The sequence below is a fragment of the Enhydra lutris genome, unplaced genomic scaffold (assembly GCF_002288905.1).
Source record: "Enhydra lutris kenyoni isolate GAN:26980312 unplaced genomic scaffold, ASM228890v2 scaffoldscaffold56, whole genome shotgun sequence".
Taxonomy (NCBI): Eukaryota; Metazoa; Chordata; class Mammalia; order Carnivora; family Mustelidae; genus Enhydra; species Enhydra lutris.
In genome coordinates this window covers 8,060,063-8,086,638 of record NW_019154140.1, presented here as the reverse complement: position 1 = coordinate 8,086,638, position 26,576 = coordinate 8,060,063, and the positions used below count along the sequence as shown (strand labels likewise).

The 26,576-nt window shown below is 38.8% G+C and overlaps 1 protein-coding gene across 1 annotated transcript in view; it reads right to left on the bottom strand.

Moving 5' to 3' along the window:
* The window catches only part of LOC111157937 (spermatogenesis associated serine rich 2), a 144,064-nt gene that overhangs the window by 59,061 nt on the left and 58,427 nt on the right, over positions 1-26,576 (bottom strand). Inside the window, exon 2 of the mRNA XM_022519678.1 lies at positions 14,949-15,216. Within this exon, the coding sequence (XP_022375386.1) occupies positions 14,949-14,973 (25 nt within the window). The 5' untranslated portion in view covers positions 14,974-15,216. The remainder of the gene's footprint in view (positions 1-14,948; positions 15,217-26,576) is intronic.

Sequence of the window (26,576 nt, the reverse complement as noted above, 5' to 3'; positions counted from 1 at the left end):
GTCTTGATCCCAGGGATCAAGCCCCGCTTTGTGCTCCCTGCTCCACTGTGTCCACTTATTCCTCCCCTTCTGCCCCTACCCCCACTTATGCGCTCCCTCTCTAATAAACATTTTTAAAAAATCTAAATCTGTTATTAAAATAATTTTTTGCTAAATTAAATGGTTTATCATTTTGAAGTGCCCCTCTTTTATCCCTAATCATGCTTTTTTTAAAAAAGATTTTATTTATTTATTTGACAGAGAGAGATCACAAGTAGGCAGAGAGGCAGAGAGAGAGAGAGACAGAGAAGCAGGCTCCCCACTGAGCAGAGAGCCCGATGTGGGGCTCGATCCCAGGACCCCGAGATCATGACCTGAGCCAAAGGCAGAGGCTTAACCCACTGTGCCACCCAGGGGCCCCCCTAATCATGCTTTTTTGCTTAAAATCTACTTTGGCTGAATATTAATATATCCACATTCAGAACCGTTTTCTTTTGTTTAGTCTCTGATTCTTTTTTTTATTCTGGTAAAAAAAAAAAAAAAAGCAAAGCACAGCATAAAACTTACCATCTTAACCATTTCTAAGTGTATGTAGTTCATGTTAAGTATATTCATATTATTATACAACTACTCTCCAGAACTTTCTCATCTTACAAAACTAAAACTCTGTATCTATTAAACTCCCCATATCCCATTATACCCCAAAACCCCAAACTCCTAACAATCACCATTCTACTTTCTGTGACTTTGACTACTGAAGATACTTTCTATAAGTGGAATCATGTATTTATATTTTTATGACTGGCTTATTTCACTTAGTATAATGGTTCTTAATTAAGGTTTATCCATATTGCAGCACATAGTGACTATTTTTTTTTAAAGATTTTATTTATTTATTTGACAGGCAGAGATCACAAGTAGGCAGAGAGAGAGGAGAAAGCAGGCTCCCCACTGAGCAGAGAGCCCGATGCGGGGCTCAATCCCAGGACCCTGGGTTCATGTCCTGAGCTGAAGGCAAAGGCTTAACCCACTGAGCCACCCAGGCACCCTCATAGTGACTATTCTTTTAATACCTTCCCTGGAGATTATGATATCTATTTTTGACTTGCAAAATTCTAGTATTAATTGGCAGTTTTACCCCTCTTCCTTGATAAAACAAGGGAGTTTATGCCCCTCCTAATTTTTATTTAAGATGCTATTATTTATTTGCCAGAGAGAGAGAGCAAGAGAGCATGAGAGTACAAGCAGGGAGAGTGGCAGACAGAGGGAGAAGCAGGCTCCCTGCTGAGCAAGGAGCCCAATGTGGGATTCGGTCCCAGGACACTGGAATCATGACCTAAGCTGAAGACAGCTGCTTAACCAACTGAGCCACGCAGATGTCCCTGCCCCTCCTAATTTAAAGGCCATGACTACCATGTATATTAATTCTTTATGTGTTTTTTTAAAGTCATTTATTTGAAAAATAGTGAGTCAGGGGAGGGGCAGAGGGAGAGAATCTTCAAGTAGACTTGCCACTCAGCAGGGAGCCCCATAGGACATGGGGCTTGAGCTCACAGCCCATCAGATCATGACCTGAGCTGAAACCAAGAGTTGGACATTCACTCAACTAAGCTACCCAGGTGCCCCCATCATTCTCTGTGCGTGTGTGTGTGTGTGTGTGTGTGTGTGTGTGTGTGTGCTTATGAAACATGTATTTTAAATTATTTATTTGTGCATTTTTACAAGAGAGAGAGCACACACAAGCAAGAGAAGGGGAAGGAGACTCCTGTCAAGCAGGGGGCCCTACACAGGACTTGATCCCAGGACCCTGGGATCATGACCTGAGCCGAAGGCAGATGTTGAACTGATTGAGCCACCCAGGCGCCCTCTCTCTGTGTTTTTAAATCCTAATAAAACATTCTTGGGGTGCCTGGGTGACTCAGATGGTTGGGCATCTGCCTTTGGCTGGGGTTATGATCTCCAGGTCCTGGGATCGAACCCCCCATTGGGCTCCTGGCTGGCTCATCGGGGAGCCTGCTTCTCCCTCTCCCTCTGCCTCTCTCTCAAATGAATAAATAAAACCTCTTTAAAAAGTTCTTATTGTTTTATACAATCAATATTCATTTAGACCTATGTATTTGTGGTTTGCACTCTTACTCATGCATTCTTGCATCTCCAACCTTCCAACTGGGTCATCTTTCTTCTATATTCAGAATACCTTTAGGATTTTTTCAGTGGGGTTCCAATGGTGATGACTTCTTTTTGGTTTTGTTTTTGTGTTTTGTTGTTGTTTAAAACTGTGTTTATTTCGCTTCATTCTGGAATGATATTTTCACTGTATATGATGTGTGTAGAATTGCAAACTGACAGTTATTTTTATTCAGACCTTTAAAGATATCCTCCTACTGTCCTCTGACTTCTATTATTCCTGTGGAGAAGTTAGCTCTAGGTCTGACTTTGATCCTTTCAAAATTGTTTGTAAAGATTTTATTTAGTTACCTGACACAAAGAGAGCACAAACAGGGGGAAGGGCAGAGGGAGAGGGAGAGGCAGGCTCTCCGCTGAACAGGAAGCCCAATTCGGGGCTCGATCTCAGGCCCCAGGATCATGACCTGAGCCAAAGGCAGATGCTTAACCAACTGAGCCACCCAGACACCCTCAAAATTGTATATTTTCTTCCTCTGCCTGCTTTTAAGATTTTCTGTCTTTGTTCCTAGAAATTTTACTATGATGTTCCTAGGTGTGTATTTCTTTATATTTATTTGCTTGTGATTTGTAGCACTTCTTGAATCTGTGGCTTGATGGTTTTCATGAATTTTGGAAAGTTATCAACAATATCTCCTCAAATACTCTTCTTTATTCTTTTTCTTCTGGAGTTCCCATTACACATATGACATACCTAATCTCTGTTGCCTCTAAGTCTTTCACCTCCTCTTCTGTGTTTCCTAATCTTTTGAATTTCCATGCATGACTTAGGTCCTTCTAACTTATAATGCAGTTTAGATTCTTCTTAAATACAATCAGTTTTCATTTTATTTAAAAAAAATTTTTTTTTTAAGATTTTATTTATTTATTTGACAGAGACCACAAGTAGGCAGAGAGGCAGGCAGAGAGAGAGAGAGAGAGAGAGAGAGAGAGGAGGAAGCAGGCTCCCTGCCAAGCAGAGAGCCCAATGTGGGGCTTGATCCCAGGACCCTGGGATCATGACCTGAACTGAAGGCAGAGACTTTAACCCACTGAGCCACCCAGGTGCCCCTAAAAATTTTATTTTTTTATTTGAAAGAGAGCGAGAGAGCACAAGCAGGGGGAGCGGCAGGCAGAGGGAGAGGGAGAAACAGACTCCCTGCTGAGCAGGGAGACCAATGTGAGAGTCCATTGCAGGACCCCAGGATCACCACCCGAGCCAAAGGCAGACACTTAACCAACTGAGCCACCTAGGCACCCCTGTTTTTAAAACCATACACTGTCGGGTGCCTGGGTAGCTCAGTCGGTGAAGCAGCTGCCTTCGGCTCAGGTCATGATCACAGGGTCCTGGGACTGAGCCCCACATTGGGCTCCCTGCTCAGCAGAGAGTATGCTTCTCCCTCTCCCTCGTCTGCCGCTCTGCCTACTTGTGCTCTCTGTCAAATAAATAAATAAAATCTTAAAAAAAAAAAACAAACCATACATTGAGTTCATAGTTTCAATTACTGTATTTTTCAGGTCTAAAATATGCATGACAAAATAGTTTGCCAGTTATCTGTTGAATTTCCCCCAAGTTGTCTTTATTTCCTTGAATCTCTTAAGAATAGTTATTTTATTTTTGTATTTTTATTTTTTGAAGAATAGTTATTTTAAATCTGATAACTCTAATATTTAGATCTCCTGTGTATTTGTTCTATTGTCTAACGCTTCTTGTTCCATATTCTTACTGTTTCATCCCCTCATGTTTCCGATTATTTTTTTTATTGTGTACTAAACGACCCATTTAAAAAAGTGATAATGAAAGTAATCTGTGAGGATTTTCAGAGAGGATCTGTTTACTTGTACCAGGGTATCTATGTTACCTCAAACCAATTTCAGGTATTGAAATAATTTGAAACTAAGTTGCAATTCCTACAAAGGTGAGTCTATTTCCACTCATCTTTACTACTAGGACTCAGTCTCTTGGGGTCCTATGCCAGAGTAAGGGGGTGGTCACTAGTCCCCCCTCATACCCCAGAAAGCCCTGAACATCAATCACTGTTCTCTTGGCTCCAGGAATTTGTCACCATTCAGCTTTTCAACTGCTCTATCCTATTTGTTTCACCCAAGTAATTGCCTGTCTATGTTATTCTCCCTTCAAAATGTTTATTTTCCCTATCTTTGGTCTAATGGATTCTTGCATGCACCAAACAAACCCTTCTGGACTAATTTTGGAAAATACATGTTTGAAAAATGTGTTTTTTGTTTTTGTTCTTGTAGTAAGCTCATAAATGAGCACTGCAAGAAACAACTTAAATTGCTTCTAAGAATAACCTATTTTTTTAGTTGCCCAGAGTAGAAAGATAAGGCACATCTACTTGTTTCCCACCTTTGTATTAGATATTTTAGATATATTATTTTACTCCTAAAAGGATAGAAAAAAGAGAGAAATGTGGCCAATTACTCCCAGTTACGTTTTGTAGAACAGTCAGCTAGAGCCTAAAATAAAATGTTCTCTTCACTGAATTTCTAAAAAGAGATGACATTAAAAAAGTATATTAAGAGTGAGTAAATGACTTTCAACAAAAAGAATGTGGCTGAGAACAATGAACATTTTAGGCCCAAAGACTCGCTTTGGTTCTGTATTAGTTTCCCATGGCTGTTACAACAAATGAATCCAAACTTCGTGGCTCAAACAATAGAAATGTTTTCTGTCATAGTTCTAAGGCTTAGAAGGCCAAAACCAGTTTCACTGGGCTGAAATCAAGGTAAAGGCAAGGCCACACACCCTCTGAAAGCTCTAGAGGAGAATGTGTTCCTTGCCTTTTCCAACTGCTGGCAGGTGTCGGCATTCCTTGGCTTGCCCTATCACCCCAGTCTCTGCCCTCATAGTTGTAATGCCCTCTCTTCTATCTGAAATCTCCTTCAGCCTGCCCCTTACAAGGATACGTGTGACTGCCATTTAGGACTCACCTGGATTATCCAGGATAAGCTCCCCATCTGAAGACTTGACAGATGTAGCTACACCTGAGGTGAACATATAGCATTATATATAGTTTTCTAAACACTATGTTGTACACCTGAAACTAATGTAATAATGTGTGTCAACTATACTTCAATTTAAAAAATTAATTAAAAAACAACTGAGGGGTGCCTGGGTGGCTCGGTGCGTTAAAGCCTCTGCCTTCACCTCAGGTCATGATCCCAGGGTCCTGGGATTGAGCCCCACATCAGGCTCTCTGCTCAGCGGGGAGCCTGCTTCCTCCTCTCTCTCTGCCTGCCTCTCTGCCTACTTGTGATCTCTGTCAAATAAATAAATAAAGTCTTAAAAAAAATGAAATATTTTTAAAACTATAAACTAGCATAATTTGTTTCTAGACAATCTACAGTGTATCAAAGTGACAAGCTAGTTGTTGGAAAGACACACAAGAATAAAACCCAGTTATTATAACAGACTCAAGAGTCTAATAGGCCAAGAGAAACAGGCATACAGCGCATGTTTGTAGGTATCACAGATGAGGTGGGAGGCACAAAGAATAAAGAGGTCAGTTCTAACAGTTATCAAGGTTCCTTTAAATTTAAAAAGTCTATGATTTTATAAAAACAGTTTGTAGGAGCGCCTGGGTGGCTCAGTGGGTTAAGCCTCTCTGCCTTCGGCTCAGGTCATGATCTCAGGGTCCTGGGATGGAGCCCCTCACCAGGCTCTCTGCTCACCAGGGAGCCTGCTTCCTCTCCCCCCCACCACCTGCCTCTCTGCCTACTTGTGATCTCTTTCTCTATCTAAATAAAATCTTTAAAAAAATTTTTAAAATCGGGGCGCCTGGGTGGCTCAGTCGGTTATGTGGCTGCCATCGGCTCAGGTCATGATCCCTGAGGGTCCTGGGATCAAGCCCCACATCGGGCTCTCTGTTCAGCAGGGAGCCTGCTTCCTTCCCCTCCTCTCTCTCTCTCTCTGCCTACTTGTGTTCTCTATCAAATAAATAAATATATTTTTTAAAAATTTAAAAATAAAAACAGGTTGTAGCTCTTTAAAAGGAAGTCCTCATATCCATTAGGATAGCTATTTAAAAAGTAAACAAATAGAAAACAGCAAGTGTTGGAGAAGATGTAAACAAACTAGAACCCCGTGTACTGCTGGTGGTAATACAAGATGGTACACCTGCTACCGAAAACAAAATGGCAGTTCCTCATGAAATCAAACAGAATCACCATTAATCCAGAAATTCCACTTCTGGCTCTAAACCCAGAAGAAGTGAGAGCAGGGATTTCAAAAGCTATCTGTACACCCATGTTCACAGCTGTATTATTTACAATAGTCAGGGACTGGAAACAGCCCAAGTGCCCAACCATAGATAAATAAATAAAATGCGGTAATAGATACAACGGAATTATTATTCAGCTTTAAAAAGGAGGGAAATTCTGACACATGCTACAACACGGACTAACTCTGAACACATTATCCTTAGTGCAATAAGCCAGTCATAAAAGGACAAATACTGTATGATTCCACTTGTATGAGTTATCAAGAGTAGTCAAATTCACAGAAACAGAAAACAGGAAGTAGGATGGTACTTCCCAGGGATTAGGATAAGGGAGAGTGGGGAGTTACTGTACAGAGGTTTTCAGTTTTGTGAAATGAAAAAAAAGTTCGGGAGGGCAGAGGAAAGGAGGAGAGAAACATTTAGGCAGAGCTACATAAAGCAAAAAGCAGTGAAGCAATGAAGCTATAGCACAGTACTGAGATAGAGAAACTGTTCATGCATGATCAACTATGAAATTTAAGTCAGCTGTTTTAATGTTTCAGAGGTTTAAATATCAAATGTGAAAGTATTTTGTAGCTGAATAGTTTCACAAGTGGGACAAGAGGAAGAGAAAGAACTAAAGCGCAAAATGAAGTCAACAAAGTAAGTACAATACTTGTGAACTTGCTCTTATTGTAACTTGATAAATATGGTTAGACACTGACAGGCAAACACAGTTTTTATGTCTAGAAAAATATTAGCTAACCTGACTGTTGAAAAGTCTTTAAGTACCATTTCCAGAGACAGTGATTTAAAAAAAAAAAAAAAAAAAAAGATTTTTTTTTTTTTTTTTTTTTTTTTTTTAAATTTCCACAATGATTCTGAGATATAGTCAAGTTTGAGAGAAGGAGATTACCTGACCAAAATCAGGACTCCTAAAATTTTAAAAATTACAAATTTGGTCTCATCCTTCTCTAGTCTCTAAAGACTATGTAGGGAGAAAATTAGATCATTACTAACCTGTGAGAATCAGAACTAAACCTATTCCTAACCTTGGATTACTCCCAGAGTTGGTTTTCTTTTATCTAGTGCTGAATTCAGACGTCAGGAAAAGGTAAAAAGTGATATGTAATTATGCCACTACAAATTCATATCATGAAACTAACAGGTTCCCAAATATCTGCTATGGGTTCGTTCAAAAGTTCTCTTATTTGATTTTCAATATTTGGGTGCCCAACAAACACTTCAAGTAATCCAAGGGTAAGGCCCACAAAAGATTTTTGGCAGAAGCATTTCTTACATAATTAACTAGTAAGCCACATGAACCAGTAGGCTACTTAATGTCTAAAGACCTGTCTCCTGTTGCCACTATTTAATTCAGAGCTATTCAAACCACCAGGTATAAAGAACTAGTTGTTGATCTTACTGTTTTAATTTCTAATCTTTGAGGACCAGTGCTTCTATAAAATAATAAAACTAGGCTTAAGGGTGGTGGGAAGAGGTTGAGCAAGTCTTCTTAAAACACAAATATAAAACTGAATAAAATTGTGAAAAACAGCTGTTTCAGAGCTCTGGAAATCAATCAAAGGCCACAACAAATTATTGAGAAACTGCTAGAGCCTTAAGTAAGAACAATGCAGTCTCTACCCTTCTTGCCTAGGACTGCTCCCACTCATACTTCCAGCTCTGTGGAGGTAAACAGCTTTACCAGGGTGGGGATTGCCAAAGAAGGCTAACTAGAGAGGACGGAGTTTTGCCCTAAAGTAGGCTAAAGTAGAGAACTCAGAAATTTGTTTGTTTGTTTGTTTAAAGTGAATTCTTGACAGACAGAGATCACAAGTAGGCAGAGAGGCAGGCAGAGAGAGAGACAGAGGAGGAAGCAGGCTCCCTGCAGAGCAGAGAGCCAGATGCGGGACTCGATCCCAGGACCCTGAGATCATGACCTGAGCTGAAGGCAGAGGCTTAACCCACTGAGCCACCCAGGCGCCCCAGAAATCTTTTTTTTAAAAACCTGCTGCTTTGCCAGCCTGAAGTTGAAGTCTTGGTTCAGTGTGGTAAACAAACAGGAAATTTAACAGGGAAATCCTGGAAATGAAAGAACCATAGAAAAGCTAGATTAGTTCTCTACACATCCCTAGCTAAATGAGAAACCATGCCCATGCACAGGGCAACCCAGGAGGCCAGTGGAAATTAAAAGTGAAAACAAAGTTAAGAACTGCCTGAAAGTATAGATTGCTCTAGGCAGTACTGACATTTTAAAAATGTTTATTCTTCCAATCCATGAGCATGGAATGCTCTTCCATCTTTTTGTGTCTTCTTCAATTTCTTTCATTAGTGTTCTGTGGTTCCTCGAGTACAGATCCTTTACCTCTTTGGTTAGGATTATTCCCAGGTATCTTATAGTTCTTGGTGTTATAGTAACTGGAAGCAATTCTCTAATTTCCCTTTCTGTATTTTCACTGTTAGTGTGTAAGAAAACAACTGATTTCTGTGCATTGATTTTGTATCCTGCCACATTACTGAATTGCTGTATGAGTTCTAGTAGTTTGGGGGTGGAGTCTTTTGGATTTTCCATATAAAGTATCATGTCATCTGTGAAGAAAGTTTTGACTTCTTCTTTGACAATTTGAAATGCCATCCCTATCAAAATTTCACTGGCATTTTTCAAAGAGCTGGAACAAACAATCCTAAAATTTGTATGGAACGAGAGGAGACCCCGAATTTCTAAGGAAATGTTGAAAAAGAAAAACAAAACTGGAGGCATCATGTTGCCTGATTTCAAGCTTTACTACAAAGCTGTGATCACCAAGACAGCATGGTACTGGCACAAAAACGGACACATAGACCAGTGGAACAGAGTAGAGAGCCCAGATATGGACCCTCAACTCTATGGTCAACTAATCTTCGACAAAGCAGGAAAAAATACATAGTGGAAAAAAGACAGTCTCTTCAATAAATGGTGCTGGGAAAATTGGACAGCCATGTGTAGAAGAATGAAACTCAGCCATTCTCTTACACCATACACAAAGATAAACTCAAAGTGGATAAAAGACCTCAACGTGAGGCAGGAATCTATCAAAATCCTAGGGGAGAACATAGGCAGTAACCTCTTCAACATCAGCCACAGCAACTTCTTTCAAGTATGTCTCCAAAGGCAAAGGAAACAAAAGCAAAAATGAACTTTTGGGACTTCATCAAGATCAAAAGTTTCTGCACAGCAAAGGAAACAGTCAACAAAACAAAGAGGCAATCCACAGAATGGGAGAAGATATTCGCAAATGACAATACAGATAAAGGGCTGATATCCAAGATCTATAAAGACCTCCTCAAACTCAACACACACAAAACAGATAATCACATCAAAAAAAATGGGCAGAAGACATCAACAGACATTTCTCCAAAGAAGACATACAAATAGCTAACGGACACATGAAAAATGTTCATCATTATTAGCCATCAGGAAGATTCAAATCAAAACCACATTGAGAAATCACCTTACACCAGTTAGAATGGCCAAAATTAACATGACAGTAAACAACAAGTGTTGGAAAGGATGTGAAGAAAGGGGAAACCTCATACACTGTTGGTGGGAATGCAAGTTGGTGCAGTCACTTTGGAAAACAGTGTGGAGATTCCTTAAGAAATTAAAAATAGAGCTACCCTATGACCCTACAATTGCACTACTGGGTATTTACCCCAAAGATACAGATGTAGTGAAAAGAAGGAACATCTGTACCCCAATGTTCATATCAGCAATGGCCACAGTCACCAAACTATGGAAAGAGCCAAGATGCCCTTCAACAGATGAATGGATAAAGAAGATATGGTCTACACATACAATGGAGTATTATGCCTCCATCAGAAAGGATGAATACCCAACTTTTATATCAACATGGATGGGACTGGAAGAGATTATGCTGAGTGAAATAAGTCAATCAAGAGAGTCCATTATCATATGGTTTCACTTACTTGTGGAGCATAAGGAATAACACAGAGGACATTGGGAGATGGAGAGGAGAAGTGAGTTGGGGGAAATCGGAGGGGGAGACAAACCATGAGAGAGTGTGGACCCTGAGAAACAAACTGAGGGTTTTGGAGGGGGGGTGGGTATTGGTGGTGGGTATTGTGGAGGGCACAAATTGCATGGAGCACTGGGTGTGGTGCATAAACAATGAATTTTGGAACACTGAAAAAAAATTAAATTAAATTAAATTTTAAAAAAAGAAAGAAAGAAAAGAACTGCCTGAACTTTGAATGTCCTCCTCAACCCACATAGTTCAATCAGCAGAAGATAAAAGCTTATGTATTTGAGATATTTAGCAAAAGCTCAGTCCAAATCATTGGCTGACTAATAAACACTGCAGACACAGGGACAATCCCTAAAAGCAAAAATAAAAAATTAAGATTAAAATAAAAAAACTGTGCAGATAGATTTGTGATGTACATATGGGACAGGTAGAGTGGTAGATGCCTCAGTTTATGTCCAGGCTAATTATTTTTTTTTATTAACATATAATGTATTATTTGCCCCAGGGATACAGGTCTGTGAATTATCACGCTTACACATTTCACAGCACTCACCATAGCACATACCCCCCAACAATGTCCATCACCCTATCCCTACCCTCCCCAACCCCCAGCAGTTTTGTGAGATTAAGAGTCTCTTATGGTTTGTCTTTCTCCTGATCCCATCTTGTTTCATTTTTTCCTTCCCTACCCACCACAAGCCCTGGCCCTGCCTTCTCAAATTCCTCATATCAGAGAGATCATATGATAATTGTCTTTCTCTGATTGACTTATTTCACTTAGCATAATACCCTCTAGTTCCATCCATGGTTGCAAATGCAAGATTTCATTTCTTTTGATGGCTGACTATTTTTAAAATACCCTCAAGAAAATAAATTAAGAATGAGGAGTTAATATATTACCTTAATTATCCACTTTAAAAAAAAGCCAAGAAAGAAAGATTCATACATAGGAAAACCACCAATCAATAGAAACTGACTCTGAAAGGGTCCACAAGTTGGTGGACTTAACCAACAAAAACTTCAAAACAACTAATAAAAATATATTCAAGGAATTAAAGGAAAATATAGTCATACTGACTTGACAAATACACAATCTCAACAGAGAAACAGAAACTATAAGATAAAACTAAAAAGAAATTCTAATTGAAAATATAATACCCAGGGCGCCTGGGTGGCTCAGTGGGTTGGGCTGCTGTCTCCGGCTGGGGTCATGATCTCAGGGTCCTGGGATCGAGTCCCGCATCGGGCTCTCTGCTCAGCAGGGAGCCTGCTTCCCCTCTCTCTACCTGCCTCTCTGCCTACTTGTGATCTATCAAATAAATAAATAAAATTAAAAAAAAAGAAAGAAAATAGCAAATAGCAGGCATAAACCCAATCATGCTGATAAATACATTAAATGTTGAATGGAAAGAGGATAAAAACGATAATTCCTGAAAACAGTAAGTATAAGAGTTGGAACTACTATATTAATATCAGAAAAATTAAAATTTCAAAGATATATTCCCAGAGACAAAGAATATTTCATAAGAAAATTAATCTATCAAGATAAAAATTACAAATGTATATACTTAATAAGAATACCCAAATATATAAATTAAAAACTGACAAAACAGAAACAAAAAATACACAATTCAACAATTGCAGCTGAATATTCAATACTTTTCTCTTAGTAAATGACAGAACAATTGAACAGAAAGTTAGGATATAGACGACTTACATCATAATCACCCAGCTTGATCTAACATATATAGAACACTCTCCCAACAATAGATCAATCCACATTCTTTTCAAGCATACATGGCACCTTCCAGGATAAATCATATACTAGACAAATACATCACAAGAACAGAAAACTACAGACTGATATCCCTCATGATATAAGTTTTAAAAATTTGTACCAAAATATTAGCAAACAGAAACCAGTAACATAAAAAATGACCAAATAGGATTTATTTATTTTATTCATGAGAGACAGAGAAAGAGAGAGAGAGGCAGAGGCAGAGGCAGGGAGAGAAGCCGGCTCTCCGCAGAGCAAGGAGCCCAATGTGGGACTTGATCTCAGGACCCTGGGATCAGGACCTGAACCAAAGGCAAACACTTAACCGCCTGAGCCACCCACGTGCCCCCCGAACGGGATTTATCCCAGGAATGGGGATTGTTTATCCCCTTTAATCTTCTATATTAATAAAGGACAAAATCACATGATTATATTAATAGACCAGGGTTTCCTCAGCAGTATTGACCTTTGGATCAGGCAATTCTTGGCTGTGGAGGGCTGTCTTGTGCATTGTAGATGTTTACAGCACCTGGGGCTAGACCCACTAGATGCCGGTAGCACCCTGCCCCCACAAATTGGGACCTCCACAAATGTCCCCAGACATTGGCAAACATCCCCAAAGGGGCAAAATCATCCCTGTTTGAGGAGGATTGAAATAAATGCAGAAAAAAACATTTGACAAAAATCCCAACACCCCAGTCATGTAAAAATTCAGCAAAACAGGAATAGAAAGGAACTTCCTCAAACTGATAAAGGGCATCTACGAAAACCCTACAACGAACATCGTACTTAACAGTGAGAGACTAAATGCTTCTCTCCACACTTTTATAAGTACTTTGTACTTTTTTGTTCAACTACATTATATATATAGCTTTATCTCAGCAAAAGTCCTAACAACAAATAAACTTTCTTTTGTTTCCAACTACATGTAAATCCAGACTATGTTCAATCAAAATTTGTTAGCACTTAATGCCTATGATATGGTCAAAAATTCAAATTCTTTTTTTTTTTTTTTAAGATTTTATTTATTTATTTGACAGACAGAATTCACAAGTAGGCAGAGAGGCAGGCAGAGAGAGAGGAGGAAGCAGGCTCCCCGTGGAGCAGAGAGCCCCATATGGGGCTCGATCCCAGAACCCTGGGACCATGACCCCAGCTGAAGGCAGAGGCTTTAACCCACTGAGCCACCCAGGTGCCCCTCAAATTCATTTTATATAAAGTAATTAAATACCAATTACAAAAAGCAAAGAATCCTTGTTACAGCTCTGGCAATACAGACACAAATTAAAGACTCCAGTTTTAACAAGGTCGAAGCATTCTGCTGAAGTCAACCTTTTAAGGAATAATTAAGTGCTAAACTTTTTATTTTTGTTTTGTTTTGTTTTGTTTTAATTTGTCAGAAAGAGAGAGAGAGAGCGAGAGTGAGCACAGGCAGACACAGAGTGGCAGGCAGAGGCAGAAGGAGAAGCAGGCTCCCTGCCAAGTAAGGAGCCCAATGTGGGACTCGATCCCAGGACGACATGGGATCATGACCTGAGCTGAAGGCAGCTGCTTAACCAACTGAGCCATCCAGGTGTCCCAAGTGCTAAACTTTTTAGATGAAATTGTTTTATCTTAAAGTCTGGAGTCCTATTTTTACTATAGTATTTCTCATTTCTGGAGGAAAACAGATAATGTTTCGAACGTAACTGGGAAGAAAGCAAACTGAATCACGAGGATTAAGAAGAAACAAACTTTGGTTATAAAAACTTTTTAGTTGATAATCTTATTCTATAAAACAGTTCTTTAGTAATATAATCACTCCTTAGAACTCAGATTCCCTTTATACATATTTACTATACAATGAGTACAGTAACTACATACTTTCAAAACCACAAGCAGCTCTGGCATGTTATTTTCTTAAAAAGAGGTGTGTGAGTTACCAAGTCAAAATTAAGTTTAAAAGCATTTCCCTTCATACTTAACACATGACACCTGGATCTACACCATGGTTCTGAATTAAAGAACATTAACTTTAAATTGAAAATTAAATTCAATGAGGGGGAAAAAAGCCAGGATAGCTCTGGTCATTCTTTTAACAAATATATTCCAGTTATGTGTAATAGTTCAAGTGCTACTGCTTAATTTGTCCCTTTGCATTGTTGTACCTCTCTAAAAAAGGTGGAAAAGTGATTTTATAATCTTTATTGTCTTTGCCCTTCTTGAAACTATTCTTGGTATTTCTTAATTCCTTGTATCTTATATTTCACTTTAGACAAGAAGCTAGAGTAATAATACCGGAAGGAAAGCTAAAGAAGGAATTGAAAACTGGAAACATTTACTCTTGCTTCATTTCCTGTCTCCAATGAAAAAAACATCAACTCACAGGATATAGAATATCCTGCAGGAAGTTATCTCCCACCATGCCCCCAACATATGTTCACACCCCAGAGAGTGTATTTTCTGGATGCAGTTGGCTTTCCTGTAAATATATTCCAATTTAGTACGTTTATAAAAGGAGAAAAGCAACTGTTATATGAATTAGCTCCCAAACTAGTAACACACAAAACTACAATCTAATATCCACAACTTAGATAATTAAAGAGACAACAGATAAAGTTGTGAATGTTCTAAAATTAATTGCAGTCGAGACAAAGAGATAAATTATACCTATCAGTAGTACCACACTGGGTAAGGGAAAATGTAAATGTTCAAAATACATTAAAGAGAACCTTTTAAAAATATATAGATCATTATTTCACAACTATGCTTTTAATAATTTATGCCCACATGTAATCTTACCCTTCTGGTTTTGTTTCCTAGACATTGTGGTTTCTTTGATCTCAAAAACTACAGATGGAAGTATCCTTCTGCCTTGTCTGGGTTTTGACTGTAGTTATCTCTGATTTAAAAGTAGGCAACGGAAGTCTGCAGTTGGAGGTGATAAATACCAAATCGTGGTTATCTGAAATTCTGCTCACTAGCTGTTGATCTCCTTTCCTTCTCTTATATGAACTTCTTGTCAGGAAATATCATTGCAGACATTCATGTCTCTTTCCCCAGGGAGATTCTGGAGGGAAAACACACAAATACATTCACTATTACAGTAACAGCTATCTGTACAAAATTTCTAACAGATACCCACAGGTTTTGTGTTTTTTCTAAACAAAACTAGCTCTTAAAACAAAAGTTCTCTAGAAAGAATGTAGTCATAAAAAACAATATTTTGCTCCATAAGAAACTTTAATCTTAGAGAAAGAGACCCAACCAAGAAAACTCTGAACTATGGAGAACAAACTGCCAGTTACCAGAGGGGAGGTGGGTGGGAGATGAATGAAATAGGGGATGGGAATTAAGGAGGGCACTTGTGATTGGCGCCATGTGTGGTATGAAACTGCTGAGTCACTCTATCATACATCATACATACAAACTAATGTGACAGTGTATATTAACTATACTGGAGTTAAAAGAAAAAGAAACTTTATGGGCGCCTGGGTGGTTCAGTGGGTTAAGCCTCTGCCTTCGGCTCAGGTCACGGTCTCAGGGTCCTGGGATCAAGGCCGCATCCAGCTCTGTGCTCAGCGGGGAGCCTGCCTTCCCCCTCTCTCTCTGCCTGTGTCTCTGACTACTTGTGATCTCTCTGTCAAATAAATAAATGAAATGTTTAAAAAAAAAAAAAGAAACTTTAATCTTAAAATCAGACCATCTTCTTAGTGCAGAAAGAAGTTGTCTTACTCTTATCTTTTTTATCTATCTCAAAAATCTTACTACCGCTTATCACTCCCTAATAAGATCTTTCTTACCACCTGCCCTTCCTGCCCAAATCAAGGGTCTTTTTTCTGCCTCTAGAGTTTCCTGTATCTAACCTCGCTTCATGTTTTCCAGCTCAAATACACTGGAAGAAAACTAGGGAAGGGGGGGGGTGGGTGAATGGGGAAAGCACAAAGGAATTTTAATAAGAAAAACTGGAAACAGCAAAATTTCAATTAGTCAATAGTGCAGGAAGCAAGCTGTAAAGATACAAACGCCATTTTTTCCCATATATTACTGAACTTTAAAAAATATATGACCAAGATTTCTAGGTAAAGAAAGAATGATCAAAGGACTCATATCTGGACACCTGATAGGAGAAACATTTTACAAGATGCAACCCAAGAAGGAAACGAGAGCAACCTTATGTAAAATACTTTCCAATACGAATGGAGGAGAATAAAGGAATAAGTAGACAGTCCTGGTAAAGTTTAAAAAAAAAAAATCCACCAAGAATAAGAGCCTCTGTGGATATATAGAATAGATTGGTGGTTATCTGAGGCAGGGGTAGTAGAAAAAATGGGTAAAGGGGGTCAAACAATTCCAATTTCCAGTTATAAATGAATAAGTCACAGGGATGTCACATACAGCAAGGCGACTAGTTCATACCATATTCCATATTTAAAAGTAGCTAGGAAAGTGGATCTTGAAAGTTCTCAACACAAGAAAAAAAAATTTGTATAGTGAGAAATTTTAACTGGACTAACTGTGGTGATCATTTTGCAATATATACAAATATTGAGTTATTAGATTTTACATCTGAAACTAATATGTTATCAATCATATTCCAAGAGTAAGATTCTCTACAAACCACTATGGGACTTGAGGAAAGACTGGCTGAACCTCTGCGGCTTACTATCTTTCAGATAATTGAGCCAAATTGGGAGAATCAGCCAAAGCCTATGGAATTAGATGGAATTTATCACTGGATGGAGTGGATGTGATAGAAAACACTTTATGAAATTTTATTTTATTTAAGGTTTTATTTATTTATTTGATAGAGAGAGAAAGAGAGAGAGAGAACAAGTGGGCAGAGGGGCAGAAGAAAAGGAAGAAACCTGCTAGGCCAGGCTCCATCCCAGGACCCTGAGATCATGACCCGAACTGAAGGCAGACGCTTCACCAACTGAGCCACCCAGGTACCCCAACACTTTATGAGATTTTAGAAGAACAGAATTTAGATAGATCTATCACAAAGGATTAAACTCTTCAATGGCAAGCTCCTCTCTACCCTCATGTCCTCGGCTTAAAGAAAAGAGAATGAAGGGCAACTGGGTGGCTCAGTCGGTTAAGTGTTCGACTCTTGACCTCAGCTCAGGCCTTGATCTCAGGGTTATGAGTTCAAGCCCCGCACTGGGCTGTACGCTGGGCATGGAGCCTCAAAAAAAAAGATAAAAATTGAATGGAGTGGAGGAAAGCCTTCAGAAGAAAAAAAGAGATTGCAATGAGAAAATAATATTAGAGGATTAATATGATCCAATATGAGCATAATTAGAATCAATATAAGGAACTCAAAAAATATAGAACTCAATAAAAGGAACAAAAAAGCATTCACAGATACGACACAGGAAAATTCCCTTGAAATAAGCAATCTGAATCTGTTCACTAGCCCCCCTCCAATCTATCAGAAGGAATTGGACCACTTCTCACTACCTCTCCCGCTACTACCCTCATCTAAGCCACAATCATTTCTCCCTTGCATTGCTATAATCAGTACTATAATGGTCTCTTAACTAGCATCCTGAGTCTTCTATCCTGCCACGCTTCAGCTTCCATTTCACTAAAGCTGCTTTTAAAATGATAAGACGAACTGTCTCAACTCTGCTGCTCAAAGCAGATCTGCTCAGCAGCTCATTTCATTCAGAGTAAAAGCCAGTGGCCTAAAAGGGCTTATCTGCCTCTCTTTACCTGTCTGACGTAATTTCCCACTACTCTCCCCCTCAGGTACTCCATTCTAGCCATACCGGCCTCTTCACTGTCCCTTTTATACCCTAGATATACTCTCACCTTCAGGCCCTTAAAGTGTTCCCTCTGCCAGGAATGTTCATCTTTAGATAGCTACATGAAATAATTCCTCACCTCTTTCATGTCTTTTCTCAAATGCTACTTTCTCTGTGGCTATTCATGAAAACCTACTGAATTTGGGGTAAGAAGAGCAGGACTCTCTGGCATTATTGCCCAAGGCTGTTCCCATCACCCCCTGGTCAGTGGGAAAGGTAGTTCCACAAAGGTAGGGAAAGCCATAAAAACCAGCGGCCTCAGTCACAGAGAGGGCTGACTTGCCTTGAAGCAAAGCACAGAATGCCATACCCATAATCATGATCAGTAACAACATGTCTTCTTGGTGGCAAATGAACAAGCAAGACAAGGGACCAGAGGATGCTGTCATAGTTGCAATGGACCAGCAGACTAGACAGAATTGAAAGGGAAATCTGGAAAAAGGGCTATAAAGGATAAGTGCTCACCATCCATACTATAGAGACCAGAGAGGACCCACAAGGAGCCTGCAAAAACATAAAGAAAAAACATGAGAGGGCCCAGTGGAAAGTACAAGTTTGAGCAGACTTTTAAATAAATGTCTGAATTTTGGAGGAGCTCCCCTTCACACACAAAGATCTACTGGCAGAAAGTGGAAACCCTACTAGCTCAATGTGCTTATTAGCACAATCTTTGAGAAGTGGCTAACTGACCATTAAGCTATACAGATACAGGTGTGATTCCAGGAAGACAGACTTAAAAATAAAAACAAATCAAAAACCACAAAACACTAAGCAGGTATTAGTAGCCACACACTCTGGAAAAACATTCCACAGATTTAGTCCAGGCAACAAAACAAAACAAACCTCCAAGGGAAAAGCAAATCAGAATCCAAAGTTGCTACAACGTATTATGTAAAAGGTCTAGTTTCAACAGAAATTTATGAGACATGTAAAGATGCAGGAAAGTATGGCCCAAACTGAAGAGGGGAAAAAAACAGTCATGGAATCGGAAAGGCCTCTGAGTAGGTCCAAATGCCAAACTAAACAAACAACCAGCTTTAAAGGACTAAAGAAAAATATGAAGACAATGCCTCAAACAAACCAAAAATGTCAACAAGAAGATAGAAATCAGGGGCGCCTGGGTGGCTCAGTGGGTGAAAGCCTCTGCCTTCGGCTCAGGTCATGATCCCAGGGTCCTGGGATTGAGCCCCACGTCTGGATCCCTGCTCAGTGGGAAGCCTGCTTCTCCCTCTCCTGCTCTCCTTGCTTGTGTTCCCTCTCTCACTGTCTCTCTCTCTCTCTCTGTCAATTAAATAAATAAATAAAATCTTTTAAAAGGGGGGGGGTTTCTTTGGCTGGAGTTCAGAAAGACGTATCTGAGAAGGGCGCCTGGGTGGCTTAGTCAGTTAAGCCTTGGACTCTTGATTTTGGCTCATGTCATGATCTTAGGATGGTGAGACTGGGCCCCACATCAGGCTCTGCACTCGCTGGGAGTCGGCTTGAGATTCTCTCTCTCCTTCTCTTTTCATTCCTCCCCGGCTCCCATGCACTCTCTCTCAAATAAATAAATAAGATCTTTTAGAATAAAAAAGAGAGAAAGATAACATCTGAGAAATGTGAAAGAAGGAAACTTCAGAGAGATCTTAAGTATAAAAGGAATCTGACCTATCATTTCTGGCTTTGAAAGGGGCCATGAGGCATGAAATGCGGGTGGCCCCTAGAGCTCTTCAGCAGATGAATGGAGAGAGAAGATGTGGTTCATACATACAATGGAATATTACTCAGCCATCAGAAAGGATGAATACCTACATGGATAGAACTGGAGGGTGTCATGCTAAATGAAATAAATCAATCAGAGAAAGAGAGTTAGCATACGCTTTCACTAATATATGGAATATAAGGAATAGCGCAGAGGACCACAGAGGAAGGGAGGAAAACTGAAGGGGAAGAGATCTGAGAGGGAGACAAGCCATGAGAGACTCTTGACTCCAGGAAACAAACTGAGGGTTACTGAAGGGAAGGGGCTGGGGGAATGGGGTACCTGGGTGATTAAGGAGGGCACATGATCTGACAAGCACTGGGTGTTATGCAACTAATGAATCATCAAACACAAATTATGTACTATATGTTGGCTATTTGAATTTAAATTAAAAAGGGGGGGGTGTTAGGTGAAAAAAAAAAAAAGACACTGGGGCCAAAAAAAAAAAGAATGACACTGGGGCCAAGAGCCAGCAGGGAAACAGTACTACAACCTCAGCCCTACAACCATACGAAACTGAATTCTGCCAACAGCCTGAATAAACCTGTGGGGTTGGGGGGTGGGCACCATCTCTTCAGAAAAGCCTTCTCTGACTACCCTAACTAGAATAATAGTTCCTGACACTCCCATTCCCTTACCCTGTCCTATTTTTTCGACACCTCATTACTACCTAGCATATAAATTATTTCTTTATTGTCCTTCTTCCCCAATAGAATGTAAGCTTTTTTTTTTTTTAAAGATTTTATTTATTTATTTGACAGAGAGATCACAAGCAGGCAGAGAGGCAGGCAGAGAGAGAGAAGGAAGCAGGCTCCCTGCTGAGCAGAGAGCCCGATGTGGGGCTTGATCCCAGGACCCTGAGATCATGACCTGAGCCGAAGGCAGCGGCTTAACCCACTGAGCCACCCAGGCGCCCCAAATGTAAACTTCTTGATGACTACAACTCTTACTATCTGGATCATTCTTTTTTTTTTTTTTTTTTTTTAACGATTTTATTATTTATTTGTCAGAGAGCGAGAACAAAAGCAGGGGGAGTGGCAGGCAGAGGGAGAAGCAGGCTCCCTGCTGAGCAAACAGCCTGATATGGGACCCAAGCCCAGTCATGAGCCAAAGGCAGATGCTTAACCAAATGAGGCACCCAGGCTCCCCTAAAATACAGATTGTTACAAAAATCTACCAACAAAACCAGGAGAAAAGGGAGGACAAGCACCCCTGAAAAGACTAAAAAGTCAGTATAACCATGTTATTCAGAAATATGGAGGTTAATACCAAAAGAAATGCTAATGAATATCCATGGAAAGCTAGAAATGGGAATGGGCTGGAGAGAGAGGTAGGGACTGTCTTTTAAAATTATTATTATTATACTAAAATATATTGTTAAATGAATGTGATGGAGAAGACTATAGTTAAACTGTGTTGCATATAAATAAATATTGTATATCTGAAAGGATAAAAAGAAAGTTGCAACAGTGATGATCCACTGAAGAATGGAAACTGAAAAAAATATGAAACTAAGAATTTTCAAATATACTTTTAATATTTTGACACTGTAATAGTATAAACATCTCTTTGAAAAAATTTTTTTCTTTGAAAAATTTTAATACCTTTTTTTAATGACCCCTTTCCAAGAAATTAAATCAAAGCTGAAAACTCTCAGTTGAATCTAAATATTTATTCCAAATCAGTAATCCCATCAACAGGTTCAAGAAATGTGTCAAGGCGCACCTCAGTGGTATAGTCGGTTAAGCAGCAGACTCTTGATTTCACCTCAAGTCATTACCTCAGGGTCATGGGATCAAGCCCTGAATTTGGCTCTCCGCTCAGCCTGGAGGCCACTTGGGATACTCTCTCTCTCCCTCTCCCTCTGCTCTTTTCCCCACTTTCATGTTCTCTTTCTCTCTCTAAAAAATAAATAAAATCTAAAAAAAGAAAAAGAAAAATGAAATGTGTCAATAAAGAACCTACAAACAGGGACGCCTGGGTGGCTCAGTTGGTTAAGCGGCTACCTTCGGCTCAGGTCATGATCCTAGCATCCTGGGATTGAGTCCCACATCGGGGCTCCTTGCTCAGCAGGGAGCCTGCTTCTCCCTCTGCCACTCTGTCTGCCTGTGCACTCTCTCTCTCTGTCTCTGACAAATAAATAAATAAAATCTTAAAAAAAAAAAAAAAAAAAAAAAAAAAGAACCTAAAAACACGAACTCTCTAGACCTGCATAATGATAATGAACCAAAAACAAGAAAATGGGAAGTTTCAAACAAAAACACTTTTTCTGATTTTTAAAGGGTTTTGGATGCAAGAAAGTAACCTTTTCCACAATGTCAAGTTTCCCAATGAATGTCATTCCCATTAGCTTTATAAATGAATACGAAAAAGGAGACCCAAAATAATACACTAATACATTTTAAAAAATAATTAAAAACAAAGATGATATCTTCAGGTCAAAAATGTGAATGTAAGACCTCTCTGTAAGTCTGCTTTCTTAACAAATGTCTATTCATTGGCACTAACTTTCTAATCAATATGCCACTTTAATCTAAAAATTCTCCCATAATTATAAGCCCTGATCACCATAAATTTTACTTTGGAAAATGAACTTTTCATTTAGAAAAACAGGTAAATTCTTTTTTAAAAAAAATTAAAACCTCGATTTGGAATAACACAGAATTGGATATTGGAATAAAACAGAATTTCTGGAAGCGTATTTTAAATTTATTTATTTAAGTAATCTCTATACCCAATGTGGGGCTCAAACACATGACCCTGAGATCAAGAGCTGCATGCTCTTCCAACTAGCAGGCATCTCAAATTTTTGGTAAATGCAAAATACATTCTAAGTGGAAAATCAGAAACCATGTGATACCACAACTCCTCTTTACTACTATTAAAAGACACAGGACCCTCCAAATTGCTTAACATTAGTCATCAGTGGCAGCTGTTTAAGTGTGGGAGTAGATAGGACTTGAAAGGAGTAGAGTAGGAATACATATCTGTTTATCTCTTCCCATTTCACTGCTAGCTGGGTGGTTAAGACTTGTCTGTACTCTCCTCCTCATGCAGGTGGCTGTAACCCAAACTCAATCAAGCCAAATTATTCTCAGCTGTATAAATTCTTCAGTAATGGTTTTAAACAATACTGATCATTTCATCTGCACCCCCCCCAAACACAGGGAAACTCCATTTCTCCCATCTCCCCAAAGCACACATGTGTAAGTAGCTCAAGGGAACAGAGGCAGCTACTAGGCAAAAACAAAACAAGGCAATTAAGGGCAACTTTATTCACTGATTCTAATCCATAAAAGGAGATTCCATGCATATAGAAAAAGTCATTTCTAATACCCTTGCTAACTTAAAAAATACATTAACTGATCAATTAATAAGTATTTAACATGAATTACTATGTGCTCATACTTGAAATAAAAAATTATGAAATATGGACTATTATTCAGCCTTAAAAAGGAAGGAAATGTGACACATGCTACAACATGAATGAACCTTGAGGGCTTTATAGTAAGTGAAATAAGTCAATTACAAAAAAACAAATACTGTGTCACTCTACATATATAAGATACTTATACTAGTCAAATTCACAGGGAGAAAGTAGAAGATAGTTACCAGGGCTGTGTGAGTGGAATGGTTGTTTGGTGTTTAATGGGTACAAAGTTTCAGTCTGGGAAGATGAAAAAGTTCTGGAGATGGACAGTGGTGATGGTTGCACAACAGTGTAAATGTACTTAATGCCACTGAAACTGTACATTTTAAAATGGTTAAAATGGTCAATTTTATGTTACGTGTATGTTACCATAATTTTTAAAAGTCTTAGTGCAATAAAAAAAAATTATGAGAAAAAAATGATTTACTGTCCCAGCAAAAAACCTCCAGAAATACTGGTCAAGGAAAAAACTAAAGCACAAATACTACTATCAGGAATTTTAAAAAATAATCAGCATAGATCTCACAGATATTAAAAATATAAGACAAAAATACACAAAACCTCATATCAATACATTTGAAAATTCAGGTAACAAAAACTTTTTTAAGATTTTATTTTTAAGAGCCTAAACCCACAGGAGAAGAGAAAAATAGTAAAGATTAGAGCAGAAATCAATGATATAGAAATTAAAAAAAAAAAAAAAGAACAGATCATTGAAAATAAGAGGTGGTTCTTTGAAAGAATTAAGATTGATAAGCCCCTAGCCAGACTTATCAAAAGGAAAACAGAAAGAACCCAAATAAATAAAATCATGAATAAAAGAGGAGAGATCACAACCAACACAAAATACAATTATGAGAGAATACTATGAGCAATTATATGCCAACAAATTAGGCAATCGGGAAGAAGTAAATGCATTCTTAGAAACATATGAACTACCAAAACTGAAACAGGAAGAAATAGATAACCTGAACAGATCCATAACCATCAAAGAAACTGAATCAGTAGTCAAAAATCTCTCAAAAAACAAGATGGTCTACCAGCAGAATTCTACCAAACATTTAAAGAAGAATGAACACCTATTCTTCTGAAACTGTTTCAAAAAATAGAAATTGAAGGAAAACTTCCAAACTCATTCTATAAGGCCAGCACTACCTTGATCCCAAAACCAGATAAGGACCCCACCAAAAAGAATTACAGACCAATATCCCTAATGAACATGGATGCAAAAATTCACACCAAGATACTAACTTAAAAGGATCCAACAGTACATAAAAGGATTATTCACCTCTGACCAAGTGGGATTTATTCCTGGGCTGCAAGAGTGGTTCAACATCCGCAAATCACTCAGCATAATAGACCACATTAGTAAAAGAAAGAACAGGAAGACAAGAACCATATGGTCCTCTCAAATGATGCAGAACAAGCAGTTGACAAAGGACAGCATCCTTTTTTTTTTTTTTTAAGATTTTATTTATTTATCTGACAGAGAGAGCACAAGCAGGTGGAGCAGCAGGCAGAGGGAGAGGGAAAAGCAGATTCCCTGCTGAGCAGACAACCTGATGCGGGGCTCAATTCCCAGGTCCCTGGAATCATGAGCATTAAGCATTAAGCATCAAAGGCAGACGCTTAATCAACTGAGCCACCCAGGTGCCCCTATAGCATCCTTTCTTGATAAAAACTCTCTGAGTGTAGAGATAGAAGGAACATACCTCAATATCATAAAAGCCATATATGAAAAACCCACAGCAAATATCAACCTCAATGGGGAAAAACTAAGAGCTTTTTCTCCTAAGGTCAGGAACACCACAGGGAAGTCCACTCTCACCACTGGTATTCAACATAGTACACTTAAATCCTGTAGCTTCAGCAATCAGACAATAAAAAGAAATAAAAGGCATTCGAATAAGCAAAGAAGTCAGACTCTCTTCACAGACAACATAATACTCTAGGTAGAAAACCCAAAAGACTCCACCCAAAAACTGCTAGAACTGATAGAGGAGATCAGCAAAGTCACAGCAAAATCAACAACATAAGTCAGTTGCATTTCTATACACCAACAAGGGAGAAGAAAGAGAAATCAAGGAACTGATCACATTTATAATGGCACTAAAAACCATAAGATACCTAGGAATAAACCTAACCAAAGAGGTGAAGGATCTGTACTATGAAAACTACAGAACACTTATGAGAGAAATGGAGGAAGAAGCAAAGAGATGGAAAAAGTTGCCATGCTCAAGGATTGGGAGAACAGATATTGTACCCAAAGAAATCTATGCATTCAAAGTAATCCCTATCAAAATACCATCAGCATTTTTCATAGAGCTAGAAAAACAATTCTAAAATTTGTATGGAAGCAGAAAAGACTCTGAGTAGCCAAAGGAATGCTGAAAAAAGAAACCAAAGCTGGAGGCATCACAATTCTGGACTTCAAGCTCTACTACAAAGCTGCAATCGTCAAGACAGTATGGTACTGGCACAAAAACAGAAACATAGATCAATGGAACAGAATAGAGACTCTAGAGATGGACTCTCAACTCTATGGTCAAGTAATCATCAATACAGCTGGAAAGAATATCCGATGGATAAAAGAGAGTATCTTCAACAAATGGTGTTGGGAAAATTGGACAGCCATGTGCAGAAGAATGAAACTGGACCACCTTCTTTCGCCATATACAAAAATTAACTCAAAATGGACAAAAAAACTTAAATGTGAGACAGGAATCCATCAAAATCCTAGAGGAGAACACAGGCAGTAACCTCTTTGACCTTGGCTGCCAGACATGTCTCCTAAGGGAAGGGAAACAAAAGCAAAAATGAACGATTAGGACTTCATCAAGATAAAAAGCTTTTGCAAGCAAAGGAAATAGTCAAGAAAACTAAAAGGCAACTATAGAATGGGAGAAGATATTATCAAATGTCTTATCAGATAAAGGGCCAGTATCCAAAATCTATAAAGAACTCATCAAACTCAACACCCAAAAAACAAATAATCCAGTCAAGAATTGGGGAGAAACACGAACAGACATTTTTCCAAAGAAGACATCCAAATGGCCAAGAGACACATGAAAAAATGCTCAACACCACTTAGCATCAGGGAAATACAAATCAAAACCACAACAAGATATCACCTCACACCAGTCAGGGTGGCTAAAATTAACAACTCAGGAAATGACAGACGTTGGCAAGGAAGTGGAGAAAAGGGGAACCCTCTTACTCTGTTGGTGGGAATGCAAACTGGTGCAGCCACTCTGGAAAACAGTATGGAGGTTCCTCAGAAAGTTAAAAACAGATCTCAGCAATTACATTACTAGGTATTTATCCAAAGAATGCAAACATAGAGATTCAAAGGGGAATATGCACCCCAATGTTTATAGCAGCAATGTCCACAACAGTCAAAATATGGCAAGAGCCCAGGTGTCTATTGACAGATGAAGAGATAAAGAAGATGT